Here is a 14,391-nt window from a genome sequence, read left to right as displayed (position 1 = left end):
GCTGGGGAGATGGCTCAGTCTGTAAAGTCATGCTGCACCAGCATGAGGACCTAGGTCAGATTCCCCTAATCCATGTAAGAGCCAGGCTGGCACAGAGACCGCCTGTAATTTCAGCCCTCCGGAGACAGAGACAGAATCACCAAGGCAAGCTGGCCGGCTACACTAGCCTCAGCCACAGACCCCCTTGACAAAGAGGAGAATGGTCAAGAAGAACACTTGACATCAGCTTTGGGCACTCACACATACATATGTGCCCACATGGGCATGTGTATTACACAAAGGCCCAGAGAGAGAAAACCCCTTGCCACAGGCTGCTGGTGTCCAGTGGATCCAACAGTCCATCCCAATATCTGATCCCAAAGATACCCCTTCCTGATTTTGTGGTATGGAGTATCACAGATTGTAACCTGAGAGAAATCAAGTTGCCCTTGTACAGGGCTGCAACATTAAGGGGGGCCCTGAACCAGCAACTTGTTAGAACCATGTGTTCTTGGGTGCCCACCCCAGTCACACTTAGTCAGCATCTCTGAGTGGACCTGGTAAGATGATTCTGTGTGAGCACTTGTGTGTGTGTGTGTGTGTGTGTGTGTGTGTGCATGCACGCGCACATGCATGTGTGCGTGGTGTGAGCGTTCATGTAAATAAGTGTAAATAGTGCTTATATAGATGTTGGCGCTCAAGTGTGTGTGTGTGGTGTGCACATGGTGTGTGTTTATGTGTGTGCATGTATGTGTGCATGCGTGTGTGTGTGTGTGTGTGAGTGTGTGTGTGTGTAGAAATCACAAGAGGGGCTTGTCAGGTAACTTTCCCCACCAATCCCAGACTCTTTTAAGGATAGACTGCCAGTCTTCTGCCAGGATCTGCATGTCTCCATTCCCCAACACAGGGTTACTGCCATGCACAGTCCATGCCCGGCTTTTACGTGGGCGCTATGGATTTGTACTCAGGTTCTCACGCTTGCACAGGAATTGTTCTCCTCCCGTGAACCATCTCCTAGCTCCACATAAGCCACATGCGGGAGATTCTAAGACACATTGAAGTTAGACAGTGATGTCATTCAGGGAAGCCCGGAAAGGTCGTTCAGACCAAGCTAAGTGACATTCCAGGAAAGGACAAGCCGGGCTCACTGGTGGACAAACACAGCTCCGGAGCACAGTGGGAGCTGGAGTCTGGGGAAACTGCCAGATTGTACTGCTCACGCCTGTGTGACCTTGGGTAGATCACCTCAAGTCCCTGAGAGTCATCAGCGAACTCACGCCATCCTCTGTGAGACAGGGAAATGGCAGGAATCCTCAGGGGAGTGAATGCTGAAAGAAGGAAGAGCTGGGCTGTGGAGACAGCTCTGTTGGTAACGTACCTGAGGACTTGAGTTTGATCCCCCAAACCCATGTGGAAATGCGTTTGGTGGAACCCATTTGTAATTTCAACATGGGGAAGGCAGAGACAGAAGTTGTTGGGGCCCAATGGCCAACCTAAATCAGCGAGAGAGTTCTGGGCCAGTCAGGGACTTGCTCCTGACCAACACTTCTCTCAGGAATCCCTTCAAGAGCCGCCCCCCCCCCCACTGCCCTGTTCCCCTTGCTGGCACTGTGTGAGGTCCAAAAACTCAGGTAGAGAAGAAGTGAGTGGTAGGACAGTCAGGAAGGGGCCTCCCTCAGGCCAAGGCAGGGAGGTGATGGCTCCGCATGGTTTCTGGTGATGTAGTATGGCGGGTCTGGGGTAAGGCTGACTTATGTCACTGGTGGGAAGCCTGTGAGGCTCAGGTAGTTGTTAATAGCTATTGTATCATCTGTCCCTCTCACTGGCCCACAATAAGCTTGCACTCCCCCAGTTTTGCGGAACTGTCTGGGGGGGGGGAGCCTCACTGATTTGCGTGCTAAGGGAACAGATTATGACCCACCATGGGGATGTCTGAAGGGTGCCGGAGACAGTGGATCTCCTGTGGAAGCTTAGTTCATAGAGGAATGAATGAGCGGAGTAGAGGGGAGTATAGAATGGGAGGAGGGGCCAGGGTAATTTTGTTTGCTGCCAAGCCAGACCATCTGAGTTTTATCCCCTTTTTATGGTGGAAAGTGAGAACCGACTCCTGAAAGTTGCCCTTTGGCCTAGACACACACACACACACACACACACACACACACACACACACTAAAGAGGTGGGTGGAAGAGAGGGAGGAGCAGGAGAGAAGACCTCTCACACTAACCTCAAGTGGAATAATTTCCAATGGTTGCTTTATTATCTTTTCACTTTCTGAACATTGAAACTCCTTTTCTATGTGAATCTTTACAGATCTTGGAGACACAGTGAATAATCCAAGATTAGTGAATAGGTGCTGGCTTTGCATGTCATGAGGACCTAAGTTTCACACACACACACACACACCGAGTCCACACTAAATAATGGACCAGGCACAATTTTGTGCTTCTGTAACCCTAGAGTTGGGGACACAGAAATAGAAGAATCCCCAGGATTCATGGGCCAGCCAGCCTAAACTACTTTGTGTGTTCTGGGCCCCAGAACACAAGATGGACAGAGCCTGTCGAGGGCTGCTGAAGGTGTTCCCCTGACCTCCACATGCACACACACAAACACACACACTATTTTCACCCATGTGCTGTGGTAACCTCCAAAAAACCTGCACGGCCAACTCCACAGTCTTTGAAATCAAAAAATCATTTTGAAATCAAAAATCATCTACAAATGATTCCTGGTCTATCTTCTGCAAGTTTCGTGAGATTTGAAAAGCTAATGAAGAGAGGCTTCGAGTCAAAGTCAAATCGGGTCACTGTGGAGAGGGAAGGCAGGCCAGGGTCTGGACTCTGTGTCCCTCAGATTTCCACATGGCACATCCCCCACATCCCCCAAGCACGCCGGTCTTCATTGGTCTGCAGGCTCCTCTTCCGCCCCACTGTGAAGTCTAAAGCAATCAGAGAAACCAGCGTACCCTTCCGTCTGCACTAATCAGACAGAGGTAGAGTCTAAGATTAAAAGTGTCTAATATCTAAGTTTTATTATCCTCTCCCCCTTCCCTGTGTTTCCATCTTAGGAATTCAAGGACAGAAAGGCACAAAAGGCGAATCCGGAGTCCCAGGTAAAGGGCTGGCTTTATTTTAATTTCTCAGGCTGATGCCTGGGGAGGCCTGTGTGTGTGTGGAAGTAAAGCTTTATTGACTTTGAACACTGTGACCTTTTACTCCTCAAAGTTGGGGCAGAGACTCTGAGGGTTGTCACCCACACCTCCATCCCTGCCCTGGAAGATCCGGGGAAATGGCAGGAGGTGGGTATTCTAAAATGGTTAGCAAGAGAGGCAGAGACCGAGGAAGGTGGGCAGCGAATGTAGCGATCCGTGTAAGATTGTGTGACCACCAAAGAGCCTCCCCTTAAGGGTTAAGGCTTCCCCATCCTGCTTTGGTCTGTTTTACCCTTCCTGGCTCCCCAAGCCCCTCCTCCCTTCCTGCTGCTACTTCTCACTTGGCTATTATCATCTTTTTCTTCATCGCCATCACTGTAATGCCCAAAGTAATCTACTTTATAAAGAAACAATCAACTGGGAAACCAAAGGTGTGGTGCCGGCTTCCTCTAAGTCTTAGTATAGGCCACATGGAGGGTGCCCTCGCAATGGTGACATAGCCCCAAACGTTGCCTGGCACTACAAACACCAATGGGCAAAGATAAGAACTGAATTATTTGTTTGGTTTGTTTTGAAATAGGGTCTCACCACGTAGCCCTGGCTGGATTAGAACTTGCTGTGTAGAGCAGGTTAGCCTCAAACTCACAGAGATCTGCCTGCCTCTGCCTCACAAGTGCTGGCTCTAACCGAATCTTGACGCTGATTGAAGTTTACTCAGCCAGTCAGCAAGCTGGGAACATAGGGAACAGCCTCCCAAAGGGCCTGCATTCCCTGCACTGGCATCTCCAGCTAGCAAACTTTATGGAGACCAGGAGGAAGTGTGGTCAGTCCAAAGTTTAGTTGTGCCCCTCTAGCCAGGTCATCCCCTGTCCCACCGTCGCTCTCTGGCAATCTAGGTGTCCTGCTGAGGTGTTTAAGGTGTGTTTGTGGGGACTCCTTCCTACGAGGATGCAAGTGTGTTCTTCTCAAGTGTTACCTAAAAGCCCGTTTGACCATCTGAACCATCATCTGTCTGTGGGAGCTAAGGCGGGACAGGAAGCAGGAGAATCAAGGCCCCAGACTCTCTTCTGCAGGCAGTGTCCACAATGGCCTGGAGCACGTCCCACCATGCCCCTGCCCTCTTAACACACCCCTTGCCCGAGGCTTGACCTCCCAACACAATAACTTAGTTGGGTTGCAGAAACCATGTCCATGCCACAGCAAACACTACAGCAAACTCACACAGACTTCTAGAATAACATCTAGTCTTAATTTACTAATCAGACACAGGGACCTAGAAACATCCTAGCAAATTCTCACAGAAAGACTGAAACTCTCCCATAGTTATGTCGTCTTCTGAGGACTTTACCAGCTGTATCTTCCTGTGCATTCTCAGTGGCATTAAGATGGAGGACCAGATAACCACAAGAGCCCTCAGCTGGACCAAAACCCTGGCTGCATGTTGACACAGCCCATTACTCAGGGATCCGATAGTCAAGGGTTACTCATCCATTGATCAGCAAGGCCTTGTATCCACCTAGGCAGCAGAGTGGTACATCCTTGTGGCTAACTATTTCTTCTCAGGCCTTGCAGGCAGAAAGGGAGACACTGGAAACCCTGGGCCGGTAGGCCCCAAAGGAGAACCAGGAAGACCCGGCCTGAAGGGAGAGCCTGGAATGAAAGGTAGGTGCTACTTTTCTTTGACACGGACTCGGGTCTTCAGAACCCAGGCTGGTGGAGGTGCCTTTCTGAAGTTGCCAACTTACACCCTAGAGGTTGTCCTGGATAAGCATAACCAAGTTTCCCCAACATGCACACAGCCTTGCTGCCCTGCTCACCCACCCTGGGGAGCACCACAACCAATCTTCGCATGAATCTTATTGCTCACGGAACGTCACTGGTCTAAGTGACAACTACATCCGAGGCCTGTGTCCTCTTACCCAACCATTGGTACACACGACACAGGTAGCTTTCCCCAGAGATGCCAGGTCATAGAGGGTACCGAGCCCTCATCCCTCTGTGTGTTCTGATGTGGGCTAAAGGGTGAGGAAAATCTCGGATCAAATTGTGTGTTGTTTTTCTTCATGACAGGGTCTCCTGGCCCGCAAGGACAACCAGGACAAAAGGGTCAGAAAGGTGATTGGTGTTTTACTTGTCTTTTAGAGTCAATTTAGTGCTGTAAAATCTTGCTGGGGGAGGGGGCTTATTTCCAAGGACTTACTTATCTCTGACCTGAGCCTATTTGTGGCCAGAGGCCCAGACAGCTACTCACCCTCCCTTCCTTCTCCCTCTTCCCACCCTCTCCCTCTTCCTTGTCCTAACCTCTTTTCTTCCTCCTCCCTCCCTCCCTCCCTCTGCCTCCTCCCCCATGTTTACCTCTACCCTCCCCCTCACTTCTTTCCTTCCTTTCCTCTTCTCCCTCTTCCTGTTTACCTCATCTTTCCCTCAGCTCCCTCTTTCTGTTGCATTTATCAATCTTCCCCCGCCCCCTTTCCACAACACATGGCAAGACATGGTCCCGCAGGCGCATCTGGCCCTGTGACTTGTTACCTCTGGTACAGAAGGAAGGGGGGCTGTACCCAGAAAGAGTTGGTGCTGAAGGCGGACTGTTGCAAGCTTTGATGACGAGATCCTGCAAGTAGGGTTCATCCTCGTCCATGGCTGCAGAGCCTCTAAGAGCAGAAGGAAAATGTACCCCAACCCTGGCTAGCGGCCACCTCGCCTTACACACATGTGCTTTTGTCCAGGCGAGTCCTTCAAAGAGGTCCGGATTGTGGGAGGCACCAGTCGAGGCCGAGCCGAAATTTTCCACAACAATGTCTGGGGGACAATTTGTGATGATGGCTGGGATAATAAAGATGCCACGGTCTTCTGCCGCATGCTCGGTTACTCCAGTGGGAAAGGACTTTCCAGCTTCGGAGGTGGTAAGTGACTGCAGCCAGTGGCTCTTTGGTGAGGTGATCTGCTGTGACCGTGGCTAAAGGAAACCGTTGGTTCAAGGAGCCGGAAGTCCTGCATCTCAGCAGTGGACAGAGGAGCTGCTGCGCTGGGCTCTGGGCTAACCTCTCTGCTTGGCCGCCTGATTGAAGGACACTGTTATATTCCCAGCAGTGATAGCAAAGGCTTCCAAGGGCTCTGGTTACTGCTGTGGGTCACTGTCTATCCAGTGTTGGAGTCAAAACGCCATGTAGCCAGCCAGGCCTGTTTATGAAATGGGGGCAAACATGGCTTTTTGAAAATGGAAGGAAAAGGCAGGTGTTCATGTATGGAAACCCAATTCACTAGCTGCCAGAAGTCTTAGCCTTGAAGAAACCCCACTTCTGTGTGTATGCCCATGTGTGCTCGCTCATACATGTGCACGAGTATTCATGTGGGTGGGCATCCGTGCATGTGAACATGTGTGTGGAAGACAGAGGACAACTTCAGTTGTTTCTCAGTCCTTGTCGTCTTGGGGCTGGTTCTCTCACTAGCCTGGATGCACTGACTTGACTGGGCTGCTTGGCCATCAAGCACCAGGGAGCTACCTGTCTCCAGCTCCTAAGCACTGAGATTGCGAGCCCACACCACCAGATCCTGGTTTTGGTTTTTTTTGTTCTCACACGGTTTCTGGCTTGAGTGGTAGCACTCCCCAGCCCCTGTGAAGATCTTTTAAAAGAATACTTGAGAAGTTGAGTATGGTGGCAGGCACCCATTATTCCAGCTCTTGGGAGGCTGAGAAAGGGTGATAGAGTTTGAGACCATTCTGAGCTACATAGCTGAGCAAGATCTCCAACAACCCCAAAAGTAGAGAATAAGGAGAAAGAAAAATCATGGCAAGACTTACTATCCTCAATTGGGGAGAGGGGAGGCTGCCCTGGGGCACCTGAAATCAGTTTACACACCCTGTCCTCCTGCCTCAGCAAAGGCCATGGCTGGACAACAGGGCACAGGTCCGGCTCCGCTTGTTCTTGTCCTCGGGTGTTCTCTGCCCCACCCCATCCCAGAGCACAGACCTGCTGCTCACACAGAAGCCAGAGACAAGGTCTCTCCCTGAACCCGGCGCTGGGCTGGCAGCCCTTTTACGTACGTGGGTGCTGGAGACCCATACACAGGTCCTCATGCTTTTATGACAAACGCTCTTACCCACTGAGCAATCGCCACGGTTTCATCCTTGCCTTTCAATAAGGGTCTAGTTGGGCTGGAAAATGATCTGTTTGCAATCCTGTCAGAGGGAAGGGGGTTGGCAGAGGCATGGCCGCCCGAGGCCCTAAAGACATTCGGATATAGCACGATGGAGCTGAGCTGATGGGGAGAAATGGAAGGCTGTATGCACACACAGTATGTGGATTAAGTAGTAAATATTTGCAGGCGGCTTTCACTATGTGGCTGAGGTCACAGAAGAATCAGAGACACTGTAAGATATTATAAGAGCCCTGAGCTCGCCTGGGCTCGCACCCTAGCTGGGAACTCCTGGGAACCAGCATGCCACCCTGACCTCTCACCCAATACCCTTCCTTTCTCTGTCCCAGGCTCTGGGAATATCTGGCTGGATGATGTGGATTGTCTGGGGACAGAGGACAGTCTGTGGAGCTGCAGGAAGAGCACCTGGGGCTCTCACAATTGCAACCATAATGAAGACGCAGGCGTGGAGTGCCGCTAACTGACTTGGGTGCCGCAGAGCTCTAAGCTGTGTCCCCAGGTGCCTTTGGGCTCCACTCACACGGAGATCTGTGGGCTCCCCCACTCTGTGGAGGGGAGAGTAATAAAGCTTTACTGGGGATCTGCTGTGTCTGAGTGTCACTGAGCTTGTACCCCTGTTCTTTATAACTAAGCCCACTCAAAATACACATGCTAGGCTCATGGACATGCCCTTGACCCAAGCTAGAGGCGAGAGGCTAAAGCCCAGGAAAATTACTGTGGCTATATTTCGTCTTGACTATTCTTTCAGCCATTGATCACCTTTCAGGGCTCCTTCCCTCCCTTCTCCTCTCCCTCCCTCCACCAACAGCCCATCTTTGGCTACCTGCTGCCTAGGGGTTAGCTTGCAGATGGTGCCATAGCATACGTACATGTGAACTGTCCTTTTCCACCCGAGGTCTTCTCGGAGCTCCATAACTGTGAGAACCTTTGACAGCCCCCACTCCAGAGTAGAAAGTCAGAAAACACATACCGAAGCTGAGGAGATGGCCCAGTGGATAACAGCGTTTCCTGTGCTAGTGTGAGGGCCTGAGTGTGAAACCCCAGAACTCACTTTAAGAAATGTTAGGGAACTGGAGAGATGGCTCGCACGGTGATCAAAAGCTCTCACTGCTCTTACCAAAGACCCAGGTTCTATGCCCGGCACCCATATGAGAAACTCAGTCCAGTTCCAGTGTCCCTGACACCCTCCGGCCTCCACAGGCATCATCAGAGGCTAGAGTGGTGGCTCTGCAGATAAGAGCGTACACTGCTCTTGAAAAGTAGTTTGCAACCATCCCCAACTCCAGCTCTAGGGAATCTGACCTTCTCAGGAGCCTGTGCTCACCTATAAACACACACACACACACACACACACACACACACACACACACACAAATATAATTCATAAACAGCTGCACAGTAAGTCCCAACTGGGTCCCAGCTTCCCAGGCTGTAAAATGTCCCCCCTCCTTGTGACAATAACCTGAAATGGTAAATGAAAAGAAAATGTTATTTTAAATAGTTCTTGCTCGGTTAGCGCGGAGAGCCTACCTGGCAGGCACAAAGCCCCATCCCATCCCCAGCACTACATGAATGCAGCGTGGTGGTGCAAGGTCAGGAGTTCAAGGTCATGCTCCACTACACAATGAAGTGTAGTGAAGGTGAGCCTGGGTTCCGTCCGACTGTATCTCAGTTTTTAGAAAATTCTTAAGGTTCAAGTGGAATTGTACCTCCTTTAGGAAATGATCCACGCATCCTCACCCCCACAGAGTGGTTTCCACTCTCTAAATTTCCATAGCCCATCTACAAGAAGTAGAAAAACACAGTGCTGAATGTAAGGCTTGATGTGTGCTTGAGAGGTTAGCGTGCTGCGCTGTATTTGTGGAGGACACTGTACAGCAGCAACGCTTGTGGTGTGGCATTCCATCAGTACCCCTACCTCACAGAATGGACCCAGTGCCTATATCTCGGTCCACTGCACCCAGCTCCCACGCTTGGAATCCTGAGTGTCTTTTCATTTGCACAGTGTTGTTCTCCAGAAGCGTTCAGATTTGCATTGCTGCTAATGAGTGAAATAGTGCCCAGAGGTCTTTGTTAATATCATACACAAACACAACTCACCTGATGAGGTTATGCTAGATCTATGGCAACAGGCAGGTGGTCATATGCGTGGATTTGTTTAAACATTTTTAGTTCCTCTTTGTAATGGGGTAACCAGAGGGAAAAGAGGCCATCCCCCCCCCCAAAGCATACACATCACCAATTCACACTGGAAAAAGCCTACAGGGGCTGGACAGATGGCTCAATGGTTAAGAGCACTTACTGCTCTTCCAGAGGACCCAGGTTCCATTCCCAGCCCCTACATGGTAGCTCACAACTGCCTTTAACTCCAGTTCCGGGAGGTCCAACCCCTTCTTCTAGACTAAGTGTGTACTGCATGTATGTGGCACACAGACATATAGGCAAAACACGTGTACACATGAAATAAAAATAAAATTTTTTAAAAAGAACCTATAAAGTAGTAATTATGTACACATGTATGTATATGTGTTCATCCTTATTTACTGTAAAAGAAATGCTAACCAAGTAATATATATATACAAGTAAAACGGACATTAAAACACATCCTTGGTGCTGATGTTGGAGGAGGTAATGGCTATCACCCATGGTCTAGGAGTCTATAGGGAAAGCTGAGGAAGTAGCTCAGTTGGTAGAGTACTTGGCTAGCATTCATAAGGTCCTGGGTTCAACTCCCAGTACTGCATAAATTGTGCCTGATGGGATTTGACTGTACTCTGGAGGTGGAGACAGGAGGGTCAGAAGTTTAAAGTTCTCCTTGGCTATATAGCAAGTTCACAGTCAACCAGTGATAAAGGAGACCCTGTCTGGGAGGGGGGAGTTTCTTCAAAGACCAACAACCGCCATTAGAAGAAAGGTCCTGTTGATCTGTTGATATATAGGATCCTGTTGATCTTTCTCATGTTTCAGTTGCTGTTTTCCCTGAATTAGAGCCTACTTTCCAGCCTGAGGAATTTCATTCTGTCCCGTGTTGCATGTAGTCACTAGGCCTGATCCCCAGAGCTCCCCTGTCCTCTGAGCTTGAAACAAGTGGCTACCCACAGTGAACAGCCTTGAGATAGAGTAGCTGTTAGTAGCTGAAAGCAGAAATGGCGACTTCGGTGCGCGCGTGTGTGTGGTGTGTGGTATGGTGTGTGTGTGTGTGTGTGTGTACAAGCATGGGTTTATGTATGTGTGCACACATGTATCTATGTGTGTGTGTCTGTGTGTATGCACGTGCATGCACATATCCGTGTGTGTATATGAGTGTCTGTATGTGCATGTATCTGTGTGTGTGTGCCTGAGAGTGGGTGTGTTTACAGTATCTACATGTATGGAGGGAAACCTGTGTGAAAAGAAAAGACAGGTGTGGCAATGTGAACGTGAACCCTAGAGCTGATGTGGGGGAGATAGACGGGGATCTCTGAGGCTCCATGACCAGACTGAGCATTGAGCTTCAGGTTCACCAATAGACTGTCTCAAAATAAAAAGATGGAGAGTGACTGAGGACTAATGTCCCCATATCAACCTCTGACCTCCACATATACCCATGTTTTGGGCTTTTGTTGTTGTTATTGTTGTCGTAAACTATGTAGTCCTGGCTAACATGGAGCTTGCTACATAGTCTAGGCCTCGAACTCACAGAAGCCAACTGCTCTGGCTTCCTAATGCTGGGGTTAAGGATGTTCCCGCAAACCTAGCCCTCTTCCACTTTAAAACATTCTTTTCATGGTTCTGAAGTTGGCTGCTATGATATCTATAAGCAGAATATATATGTCTATAAATAGACATTTATGTATTTATATGTAGAAAAAATATTGTTCATTCAAGTAAACTCCTAACAGAGCAGTATGGATCGTCATTAAGACTAGGTAGACTCTTGCCCCTCCCCTCCTAAGCACAGATTCTCAGTCCTGGTTTCCTTGCATCTCTTGTGTGTGGCTGGTGACAGGCCCCGCAGAGGATGGGAAGAGGACAAGGTCTTGAAAACCCCTGGGTGAGGAGCAAAGGCGGGTTGCAGGTGATAGAGAGGTGGGTGTAGGGAGATCATGCATACACACACACACACATATAAAATGATACAGTAAGTCTTGTTTATTCATTGATGTGTAAGAGGGAGGGAGGATAAGTTACGAAGGAGAAAGGACGTCTGTTTTTAGGAGTAGAGGCCTTCTGAGAACGCGGTAGCAATTGGAGAGGGCAAGGACAAAGCTGGGACTAAAGATGCAGTGTCTGGTAGATCTGGGGCTGGACCAGGCAGTTCTCTGATTGTGGTATGTGTTCTCAAAGGACAAGAGCCAAGGGCAGCGGCCCAGCGGATGGGAAGGGACAGTTGCTGACGGGAGGGTGCACGCTCTGCTGTCTTGATTGGAAATGTCAGTAGTCGGGCTCACACTTTCTCCTTCAGTGTACAGAGGAACCTGCAAGGAAGATACTGAAGGTCCACCGTACAGTTGGGGAGAGGAAGAGGCAGGGTGTGGGCTCACGGGGTTGCCATGATGGCGTGTCCAGGATAAGATTCCTTTATGTCCTGCTACTTTCTCAACCTCTCTGGGCACCTGGCCGGGTCACTACCTACCTATCCAGATCAACCCTCAGGTCCCTGAGGATCCGAGGACAGCTTAGCGTCTACCCCAAGGGTATCTCGCCTAATTTAATCAGTACCTTATTTCTACTATCTTTCCCCCTCCTTGGCTGAGTCCCCAACCTGACTACAGCCTATGGCTTCCTCAAATGTTGCCTGGAGCCTGCTGTTCCCTTCCCTGGCTGAAGACCTCCCTAGGTTTCTTTCTGCAGTGAGCGGAGGTCGCCTGCATTCACTCTCCCAGCACGCGGGGGCGCTGCAGGCCGCGTTCAGCCTGCAAGCAGTGCCTGGGTCTCCCTAAGCACACAGCTGACCTAAAGAGGAGAGGCTAAGTTCCGGCAAGGGCTTTTCTGGAGTCACTGTGTATCTTCCACCCCCGGGGAAGAAAGACACCCCGATATCTGTATCCAAGAAGAGCTTTCCACAAATTCTCGCCCCAGGTTCCATAGTTACCTGGACAAATGGCATAGAAAAGGGCAGCAAAGGAAATTCCCATTTCTTATTAAACACTGACCAGGGCTTTTTCACACACACGAATTTCTCAGAACCATCTTATGAAAATCTTCAGTCCTAAGAACAAAACCAAAGCTCAGAGAGGCGGGGTTATTGTCCACAACTCAGTGAGCTACTAGTCAGGCTGAGGGCAGTCTGAAACCAAGGCCAACTCCGAAATCCAAGTTCACCTCCTGTGCTGGCAGCCCTTTCTCACGTCCCACTCAAGTTAAGAACTTTGGGCAGAAAGATACAACTTCTCCAGGTGGTCGATGAGAGACTGGGAGATGCCTCACCTCACGGACAACCACAGCCAGTCAGAACCCAGCTCTAATCCCACCTGCTCAGTGGCTCCTGGTTGCAGCCTGCTCTGGTTCCCTCCAGCCAGCTTCCTCCCAGGGACAAGAAAGGGTTGGACTTGGTCTTTGTGTTAGTGTTGGGACACTGGGGCAGGGCAGAATGGGGATAAAACGTGAGGGATTCCAAGTAGCTAGGTAAGAGATAGCCGGCTCTCTGCAAAGCAGCAAAGCCATCTGCTGGCTCCAGCCGACTCCGGGAAGACCCCTAAACAGGTGCAAGACACCACTGCCCTTCCTCTCGTGAACTTCTCAACTTTATGGGTAGTTACACCTTTACACATAGAAAATTTTTGTCTTTTGAGACAGGATCTCCAGCCTAACCGGCAAACTTACATTTCTGATCCCGTGTGCTGATATTACAGGCATGTACCACCACAGCCATTTTATGTGGTACTGAGGATGGAACTCGGTTTTGTGAATCCTAGGCAGGTACTCTCCCAGCTCAACTACAGCCCCAGCCCATTTCTGCAGATTTTCTCATATAATACATCTGATGATAACAGACTGGATTCTGGCTAAGGACAGCTTATAAGGACACCTTAGCCTTTTCCAAGAAGGAAAACACACCAGAGGTGATCAAGGAGAGAAGAAATGTTGGCCAAGACCCTCATGTCAGTAAATTCAAGAGCTGCCCATCTGTCAGGGGCTGTGCATGAAAGACTACCAGGCTGAACCTCTTGCGAGTACTGGCCAGGGAGGATGGAGGAGAGTCAGGAGGGGCCTTAATACACACTTTCTTGAGACAACTGCATCTGGAAGTGAGGCTGTGGTACCCAGAGGCATGAAATTCCCCAACCTCAGAATTGCCAGAGGGAGTTATTGTTGGGAGAAGAGAAAGTGCAGTTGTCCCTTTCCCTACTTAACACCTCCACACCCTCTGTCCTCAGGACACCCCCCCCCCCCGCCAGCTTTGCAAGCCCACCCAACCCTCTGCTTTTCTTCTCGGGCTCTCCTGTGTATCCACTTTGTGTTTCAACAGATTGCACCTAGCACATTCTGCCAGACTGTGCCAAGTGTTTGACTTGGAGTAGGGAGATACAGCTTGAGCCATCCAGATCTTCAACAGGCTCTTGGTCCAGCTAGCATGGTGTTGTCTAAGGACGCAGGAAGAGGAAACACAAGAAGCTTCCCCTTTTCTCCCTGATCCAACATCAGAGGCTACTGAACGAGGGGGGAGCGGATGCAGGGGGGCGTAGGGGCCGGGGTGAGAGATAAGGAAAAACAAGAGAGAGAAAGGGCAGAGGCAAAACTCAACCAGAGCTACATGACCCAGGAGAGTAGGCTGGCCATAGGGGCAAGACAAGCAAGGAGCCAGGTACAACTGCCCCACTAAGTCAGAGTAAGAGCTGAGCGAGGAGCACGCTGGAGGGTTCTCAGACACCTGGAGTGCGGAGAGGGGGGCAGGACTGAATGGTGACATGCTGGCTAGTGTCCAGGGAGCAGAGCTGTGTGAATCACAAACCAGAGAACTCCCCGCAGAGGCAGGATAGAGACCGGCTTGCCTTTTACTGTGGGGCCTCCTCGTTGGGCAGTAGTTTCCTGAGAAGTAAGGCATTTGCTCCTGAGGTAAGAGGGAAGCTCACACAGCCCCAGAAAGGCTTACACATCTCAGAAACTCATGGTTGCTGGG

The 14,391-nt window shown here is 50.1% G+C and overlaps 1 protein-coding gene across 1 annotated transcript in view; it reads left to right on the top strand.

Annotated features, from left to right (window-relative positions):
* Positions 1 to 7,869, top strand: part of Marco (macrophage receptor with collagenous structure) — a 33,085-nt gene extending 25,216 nt beyond the window's left edge. Inside the window, exons 12-16 of the mRNA XM_051203979.1 lie at positions 3,048 to 3,092; positions 4,695 to 4,793; positions 5,202 to 5,246; positions 5,858 to 6,034; positions 7,619 to 7,869. Coding sequence (XP_051059936.1) covers positions 3,048 to 3,092; positions 4,695 to 4,793; positions 5,202 to 5,246; positions 5,858 to 6,034; positions 7,619 to 7,749 — 497 coding nt within the window. The 3' untranslated portion in view covers positions 7,750 to 7,869. The remainder of the gene's footprint in view (positions 1 to 3,047; positions 3,093 to 4,694; positions 4,794 to 5,201; positions 5,247 to 5,857; positions 6,035 to 7,618) is intronic.
* Positions 7,870 to 14,391: the final 6,522 nt, after the last annotated feature.

This window comes from Phodopus roborovskii, unplaced genomic scaffold, assembly GCF_943737965.1.
Source record: "Phodopus roborovskii unplaced genomic scaffold, PHOROB, whole genome shotgun sequence".
In the NCBI taxonomy this organism is placed as follows: Eukaryota; Metazoa; Chordata; class Mammalia; order Rodentia; family Cricetidae; genus Phodopus; species Phodopus roborovskii.
Note: the sequence above shows the minus strand (reverse complement) of the source record. Positions and strands in the feature narration are given on the sequence as shown.